General features: G+C 52.3%; 1 protein-coding gene across 9 annotated transcripts in view; it reads left to right on the forward strand.

Annotated features, from left to right (window-relative positions):
• Positions 1 to 8715, forward strand: part of LOC113215724 (mitogen-activated protein kinase-binding protein 1) — a 106577-nt gene that overhangs the window by 48972 nt on the left and 48890 nt on the right. For 5 of the 9 annotated variants that reach the window (XM_052277619.1, XM_052277616.1, XM_052277618.1 and 2 more), the window contains one exon: positions 549 to 675. Coding sequence is in view for 7 of the 9 variants with exons in the window: in XM_052277616.1 (XP_052133576.1) it covers positions 549 to 675 (127 nt within the window). In the remaining 2 variants the exon portion in view is untranslated. Of the gene's footprint in view, positions 1 to 548; positions 676 to 5539; positions 5845 to 8715 lie in introns of those variants that run through there. The other 4 variants (XM_026435402.2, XM_052277613.1, XM_052277614.1 and 1 more) reach the window with 2 other exon arrangements.

Genomic DNA, 8715 nt, shown 5'->3' on the forward strand with positions numbered 1-8715 from the left:
CTCTCTCTCTCTCTCTCTCTCTCTCTCTCTCTCTCTCTCTCTCTCCTTCTCTCTCACTCTAATGAGGTCGCCGGTTAATGATGATAGAGAGGCATGCTAATTTTCTTTTTCTCTCCCGTCGAGCATGTTGTGTGCGATGCACATGCACCACCGCCACCGCAGCGCAGCGTGCACCTGTGGCGGGCGGTGTCGCTACCCCGTGCGGGTGGGGACGCGGCCCGGGGTAGAGGCGGCGGGGAATCGATCCCCAAACACACGTTGTCGCAGCGGCCTGAGCGGACATGGGTACCTCTTTATTACCGCTCGCTGGTCCAGCAGCTATGAGCGCCATTTTTAAAAAAATGCCGCGAAGAAGTTTTGGGAAGGTGCCTCCTCCGCTAAAAATGTTTGGGGTGGGATGCGCGTACTTTTTGCAGTTTGCACGACAGTTTTGTAATTTACTCTGTGTACCTACGCATGCCAGTCTGGTCATTTCCCCTTTTTGTTTTGATACGTTTTGTCGTTTCTTGTGATGATGCGTGACTGACGGTTTTCTCATTGTTACGCAGGAGGCCATGCAGCAGCACCAGCGGCAGCGACGCGCCTGCAGGTGACGAGGACATGGACTCGGGCAGGGTGATCCGGGCGCCCTCGCTCAAGCGGGGGAAGGGCGACGAGACCCACATCAGCCAGCGGGTGAGTAATGTGCACCTCCATATTGGGAACTTACGAAAACACAATGTGTATTCATAATTTATTATGGTTTTAAAATTGAGGATATTTTTATATCTCTTAGATTCCCAAGTTGTTTCTTTGAAAGAAGTTTTTGTATATCCCATTTTGAAATCGAATTATTGGGGTCTGTAAATTTTTGTATCCGTAATTTGTCACTTTCAACTAAAATGTGGCCAAAGTTATGAGGTAGGCTGAACAAAAATATTATCCGTGTGGGACAGTTCACTATGCTCGGAATAAATCCCAACCAACTCTCAAAAAGAATCACCAGCCGGTGGCGCTCGGCCCCTTCGCTCAGCTTGTGCCGAGGCTTGTGCCCAGCGCGCCGGGTGGGTCGGCAGCCCATCGGACGCGCCGCCTGCCGACTCGGCCGCCCAATCGGCTCGAGCAGAAGCCATGTGGCCGGTCGGTCGCGTCCGCCCTCTGGCGGCCGGTGCGGGAGGCTTGGGGCTTGGCGGTCCTGTGGTGCGAGCAATGTGGTGCGAGTGGTCCTCCAGTGAGAAGATGTACACTGGGGAAAAAAAAAAGTTGTCGGTTTTACGGGAAAAATTTCTACGAAGCGTGTCGTAGAATTCCTATTTGAAATTTGTAAAATTGCATGCACTATTTATCGACATGGAATTTACCGACGGGCAAGATTGGGGTGTCATAAACTGACACATTATTTTGTAATCATTAATTACAAAATATATCGTTAACTTACCAGTGTATTTTTCACAGTGATGGCGTGCACTATGTGTGTATAGGCGAGTGTTTTTTGGAGAGTTGGGACGAAGTGTCACCGAGTTAGGTGTAGCCCCGGTTTGTGGCACGCGTACATTATATATTTCCAGTAACGGAAGCTAATGGCAGTCACAGGTGGCGATTGGACGAAACTTAGATCAAAGACAATAATTATTGCCCAAGCCGATTATCAAAGCAGGGGACACATCATGGCGCTGAATGGCCAGGCGTGTCCTAACAGCCTTGGAGGGATGGCGGGAGCCCGTAGTTAAAGGGTGCGGGGAGGATGCTTCGTCCGCCGACCCATGATATGGTGACGACGCGACGCCCGCCGACGACGGCCGCCCGCCCGGGACGGCGGACAGGTGTGCGCGCGCGGTGCGGGGGCCGCGGGGCCGGCGTCCGTCGAGGCGTCCGCATTCCCGCGCGGCAGGGCTCCGCCGGGAGTCGAACCCGGTCCCGCCCCACCTCGGCCCCCGCCGCGCCTCTCCGCGCCGCGCCCTCTTTCGGTCACCACCAGCCTACGGACGAACGCGTCATCCCCGACGTGCGGGTCCAGGTGCATCCTGACCTTTGGGATGCTGTGCATGTGTGCGTGCGTGTGATGGTCGACACGTCTCAAGTGCGTCATTTTCTCGATTTTCCATATCTCCCTTTCTTTATTTTCCGTCTTCTCTTTCCGTCGTCATCGCCCCCCCCCCTCTCTCTCTCTCTCTCTCTCTCTCGCTCGCTCGCACAGGGGCACCTGCTCCTGCTGCCCACTCAGCTGATCGAGGAGCCCGTGCTGCTGGAGTGGCTGGAGACAGGCGGAGGAGGAGGTGTGGAAGGGGGGAGGGAGGGGACAAGGTCGGATGGACGGGCAGAGGCGGGACTGGAAGGCCGGGGAGGGGAGGGGCCATCGGGCCGCACAGACGCACTCTCACACACACACGCACTCCTGACATGTCAAACGCGCCGCGCCGCCCGAATAGTCTAATCCAATTTGTTTGAATGGCCGCTGTCTCGCGCCAGCCCGACCCCGCCAGGGCTCGGCTCCAGCACCACACCGTCTCGCTCCGTCTGCTCCAGTAACCATAAGGCGCGGGGACGCCGTGGCGTAAATCAGATAACGGCAAACAGCAGCAACAATAACTTCCCCCCTGCTAGAGTCGAGTCGGAATTTGCGATTTTCATCGAAATAATAATAATAAGCGCAACAAGTCGAGGCTGCCGCTGCCGGGCTGCATGCACACCATCGAGTAGAGCTGGCGCCTGGCGCTTGAGTAATCCGCTTGCAGTAGAGACTAAAAAACATTCTGACACTGAACCTTTTTCTTAAATTTTTTTGTGCTTACCTGTTTACGCAATTGTGCACAACTATAGATGAGTAAAATCGTTCAACAAGTGTGCAGACGCACAATATCGTAGTGTTGCACAATAATTAGCATGCACGATAGGGGCTGCTATGCATAGTATTCGTCTAGAAAAATGGGTTGTGTGCTAAAGTGCATATGCGATTATTTCGCGGAATTCTTGCAGGATTCCATTCCATAAATCCATAGTATGGGTACATTTAAAATGCTCAAGAGCTTGTTACAAATGATGCAAATGTTTGAAACAGTGTGCGACGTGTGTTGTGGCGCGTGCCGCTTCTAGGAACAGAACAACAGCGCCGCTCGCTCCGGGGGGCCTCGGTTGGCGGACGGATTGGAGGGGGCTTGACCCCCTCCTGCGACCCACAAGGGGCGACAAATGCCGGCCAAATCGGGATGCTGGCTGTCCTCGGCTGGTTTTGTTGTTGTGTTGTATTTTATTATTAAAATTTGCCGGCGGATGCGTCAAAGTTCGTGTCCATTTTCTTTCTTCATTTGATTTAAGCCTAGCACAACTGCAGTGTTTTGCAGTAACAACATGAAATGCGTAAGAGTGTGCGCACTGGTAAAACAAGTATCAGGTGCACTGGAAAAACAAACGTGACGTGCGTCACGTTTCTTGATGCACTCTCCCTGTGATGCGTGATGCCCCTATCCTTTTGCATGGAGTGGAGTGCATCACGATACGTGACGCACGTCACGTTTATTTTTCCAGCGTGTGCATCTTTGCATCTTGTGCCTACGTTATGAATGCTTTCCTCTAAAAAGCACTCTCATGGTGTTTAAACAAAAAGCGCACTTCATAGTGTGCAAAGTTTAAACGTTTCGAAAGTGTGCAAATTTTGCATGCACATTTGGTTACACATACTAGTCTTCGTAACAGTACAAGGAACCTATACAAGGTGTCAGAAGTTGCACACTGAGAGGTGTGCAGCAGTTGCCTAGACGTTTGCGTTTGAAAAGCACACCAATTTGCAACTTGCCGCACAATGTGCAACTTTCTACATTTATTTAACCAGTGCGGAGAACGTGTTCGAAGGCAGTGAGAGTGTTGATCTAGAGCGCGAGGAGCTCCTCTTTTCGAGGCCCACAGAAGGTTATGTCGAGTCGCTTATCGCGCTGTGACGAGGGCCGCACGGGCGGGCGAGCACTGTGGGGAGCAGCTGAGCAGTGCTACCTGCTTCTGCTGCTGCGTGGGGCTATTGGAACAACGTCCTCATTACCTCTCAAGATAAATAAAATAGTCAAGCGTGTGTACAACCACTGTTAAAAATTTTGTCGTAAATTAACAAAAATTTTGTAAACTCGAATTATAATTTAAGTTGTAAATTCACGACAGCACATTTTTTACTCGCCAAGAGATTTGAAGTCGATACATACTGCATGTATTTTTACGATTTCGAATTGTAATTTTACGACTTGCGTCAAGGAAAATTTTCCTGTGAACCTACCTACTTTTTTTTCACAGTGACATGCAAGACACGCGACTTCAAGCCCAAGCGCCAGGCGGCATTTTATTTTGCCAGGTTGTAAAATGAAATACCTTTTCGTTTTATTAATCGCATTATAGAGAGAACAATTACCTTTTCGTGTCACAGCCACACTCAAGCAGTCGGACACACGGTGCCGAATGTCTCTGAGCGAACTGATTTCTTTTTTTTTAACCAATCGATTTGGTCACTTGTTTGCCGAGCGATAACGGCGCTGGACGGGCGTTTTATTACCTTCCGTTTTCCTGTATCGCTCACCTGCCACCTGCAGGTCTGCGGGCGAGCCTGCAGGGGTGGCCCGCTGCAGGTGTCCCGCTGTGGGCCGAGCTTATCACAGGAAGGCGAGTCAGGTTGACGGAAGGACTGGTGGGAGTCAGGCCCTTTGTTGCACTAACTGAACTTTGGGAGCAGGGGCGGGGGCGTAGTGGCGACGGGGGGAGACGCATCCTGTCCCCCCCCCCCTCCATGTTTGCCCGCTTTGTTGACAAAGTCGAGGGTCTCTCTATCTCTCTCTGTCTCTCATGGTCAGGCGGAGAGACAAGGTGTAACCACAACTCTCCGCCACCCCACCCTCCTATCCCCACCCAAAAAAAGAGAGAAAGAGAAAAGAGCAAGAGAAGATGACAGAGCGACGGATACGTTTTGGTCGCGGAAATAGAGGTTATCCGCGGAAGCGGTGTGGATGCGGCGCCGCGGGTGGGATCACGGCGCGCTTGGAGGGGATCACAAACTGGCAGGGAGGGATCAAGTTTCCGATCCCGGCGGTGGACGTGCGAACGTGATCCCTCCGTGGCTGTTTGTAAGACGACGTAAGGATATCAGCCGCCATAACTGCGCACTGCATACCGGGTGTTTCATAAAATACACAGGTGCGGGCGGGTTTGCCTCCGCTCTGCCAGTAAGGCGCCATGGCCCCTTGGGGCACCCACCAATAAAATTAAGAAAAGAAAACGAAGAATTGTTTTGTTTTTTTCTATTTCCCCCAAAAAGGTACTATTTGTGGTCGAGTAAGCAAAGGCGGCCGCTTCAGCAGCCGTACTTGTGCTCTGCCATATCATTAACCATAGCAGCAACAGCAAAGGCGGCCCAACCAGAGCTGCTGGCTGTGGAGCCTGCAGCCATGCACGCCGCTCTCACACACACACTCACATATGGTGGGGCGTGGCGGGGCGCGGTGGGGCGCGGCCAGGTGGGCGCCGCTCGGCCGCGAGCCCCGCCGCGCCTCAGTCTGGCGAGCGCCGCCGCCGCGTCCCGACCGCTCGCTCCGTCCGGCTTCCCCCCCCCCGAACGCCCCCCGTGCACGCTCGCGTCCGCGCAGTCTGGTGTCTCCCGACCCGGACCCGGTCGCGACAGAGTGCCATACAGCCGCTCAGCTGCTCTCCGCGCGCGCTGCTATCGTGGTGACGGTCGCCTTGTGCGTCGCGCCGGCCAGCCCGCTCCCCCCAGCCGAGGGGGCAGCCCCGCTGCCTCAACGTCTCGCGGAGCCCTTGGTGCGCACCAAGACCCCCGCGACAGACGTCGCCGACGACGCCGTCCTCGCCGTGTCGATGTGGGCGCGTGAAGTGGTGTGTGTGAAGTGTGTGCTTGTGATCGTTGTGCGGAGCGCCCAACATCCGCCTCCTTGCGCGGTGTGGCGTTGGTGAATGGAGAAGGATATAACACCTGTGGATCTGATTGGCCGCCCTGGACGGCCTTGTGTGTGCCTGTGTGTGTGTGTGTGTGCCTGTGTGTGTGTGTGTCTGTGTGTCTGTGTGTCGATAACGCCGTATGCGCGCCCGGCCGCCAAGCTCCCCAGTGCGTCACCCCCGGGGAGAGGAGAGGAGGGGGGGGGGGGGAATGAACACACACAGCAGGGTGACCCGCGCCGAGCCGAGCCGTGTAACCGTGCGGCTCGAGTACAACAGGCTCGACTTTATTGTTTCATGTTATTGTAGGTACGAGCACGTGTGTCCACACACGAAAAAAATAAAAATAAAAGCCAAAACTTGACTCAAGTTCATTTCATCAGAACAAATAGGTGTACTCAATAAGTTCGAATGCATTTACTTGTCGTAAGAAAAATGCACTTGTCTTCACTTTTTGGTTTTGAAAGTTTGCATTCTTAAAATGTAAACGTGCGAGTTTAGGTCAATATATCAATGGGGCGTTTTTTGTTCCTTTTACACTCTGTTAAATCCTTCCATACTCTTTCGAGGCTTGGCAGCTTTGTAATGCAAAGCATTTCCAAGTGGTTTGTCATCTGCAAAGCTAATGCTTTGTATTCTACAAAGCTTCCAAATGCTTTGCAAGCTACAAAGGTTTTCTAACAGTGTACGGCCTTGGCCTTGGAGAATTTAAGCAGATAAAAGGGCTTGTCAGGAACTGGTGGAGACGAAACTCTCCAAGGTTTGAAGGACGCACAAGTCCCGCGGGGGACACCGCGGGCCGCTAACCCGCCGTATCCCTGTCTCTGTCTCTCTCTGGCCATGATCGCGAAAACGACCGGGACAAATCGGGTGGCGCGGGTCTGCTGAATCCTCGCTGCTGGAACCTGCGTCCTGCCTGGAGCCGCTGCGACGGCCGGGGCGTGAGGTCAAAGTCACTGGCCCCGGCCGCCCCGGACCGAACACTCACGCACTGTTAAAACTCTGTGAACGAATTAAAAGCTTTGAAAATTCGAAGGACTTTTCCGTATTACCAAAAAATTAATTCGCAGGCTTGCGAGCCTTTTTCTTCTTTGTGCCATACGTAACGTTTGTTTTTTTTTGTTACGAAGCTGCTAAATTCTTCGCAGCCTACAAATATTTGCGTTGTAATACGAACCTGTGTTTCCGCAAGGTTTTTACAGTGCAAAAAGCGGTTTCTTGAATCAAGTATGAGGTTGTTCTTGTCTAATGCAAGAACTGGGCTGCTTTCTGTGCGAAGGCTGGCGGCATAGCTCTCACGCGATTAATTTCAAGTATCCTTTTCTTTTCTTCCATAAATTGTCTTTTACACTATGAAATTTGATGGCCTCGACTGCTAATTAAATGAGTAGTCGTTATGATTTGAAACGTTTTTCCCCTGGCCTTAATTTTCGCTGCGCCGTGCGTCGTTGTGCCCATGCTTCTATCAGCGCTGGATGGTGTCGTCACGGAGCACGACGGCGCCAAGACGAACGGCGGCCGGGCAGGAGGGCTTTCGTCATCCTCGGACAGGACAAGAGGGCTGTCTATGCCGACTGTCCGTTCGCCCGTCGTCTGTGCGCCCGTCCGTCTGGTCTCCTGACGGTCGGTAAATGCAGATAAAGTGCCCGGGTAACAGCTAGACTTTATGACTTCACGCAATTTTCCCTTTACGCTTTACGGCCCGTGTCGTTGTGCTGTGAAGTGTCGCGAAGGCGGATCGGAGTTCGTCGTTTTCTCGTGTTTATGTCAGTTTTATCATACTGTCCACACCCCTACAATTATATGCCTTTGTCTTGCATTTGATCTATTGTTGTTATCGTTGTTGCCTCCACATCATTGATCCTGTGGTGTCAAAAGTTTAATGTCAATGTCAATTATCTTCGCATTTTTTTAAAATCGTGTTTTTACTATGTGAATGTGGACGGATTTAATGGGTGTTGCCTGTAGTGCATTTCTGTCAGAACAGTGTATGCCACCTTTTTTCCGTTCGGTCAATTGCGTCCCATGGTACTGTGTGTCAGTGTTTGCTCCCGTAATGGGTGTGGGAGACGCCTGGGCATGTGCAGCCGAAAAGGGGAAAAAAACGAAACTGACACTTAAGGACTTGGGGCTTATAGAGGGAGAGAAGGATGGGAGTATGAGTAGGGTCCAGGGTTAAAGGATCAAAACTGCGTATAACTCCACAGGATTGTTAACGTTCTTAGCTTGTCACCTTTGTAATGCTAATTTTGTGTATCTGTGGATATGAGTCGGCGCCTATGACTTCAACTTCAAAATTTCAAATTATCTTGTATAACAATTTCTTAGTGGTGACGACGTCTCCTTTGGTGGTACAAAGAATGGAGCTGTACTGCTCCTCATTAGACTCCTTCTCCTGTCTTCTCCTCCTCCTTCTCCTCCTACTCCTCTTCCCTCTCCTTCCTTTCTGACGTGAAGTGGCGCCGCGGTGCCGACTCTGCAATAAGTTATCGGTCCATTGTCTCACCGCAAGGACCGCGTCTGTCCTTGTCTCGTCGAGCGGGGCGCCGGCCTGCAGTGCGAGCGAGAGCGAGCGCGACGAACAAACGGCCGGCTGCCGCTCTGCCGGCCTACGGTCGATGTTGGCGTTTGTTCGAAAATTTATTAGCTTATTCGCCGGCATTATCAGTTATTTTTCATTTTTGACTTTCTGCACTACTTTGAATGATCAAGGAGTTGTTCGTTCGCCCCTATGGGAGTTCCCCTCCGATCCGGCTTGCTCTCCATGGGGGCGTGGTGGGTCTGGTGAGGCTTATGGCCTGCGGCGGGGCG

This window comes from Frankliniella occidentalis, unplaced genomic scaffold, assembly GCF_000697945.3.
Source record: "Frankliniella occidentalis isolate FOCC.00 unplaced genomic scaffold, Focc_3.1 Scaffold11, whole genome shotgun sequence".
NCBI lineage: Eukaryota > Metazoa > Arthropoda > Insecta > Thysanoptera > Thripidae > Frankliniella > Frankliniella occidentalis.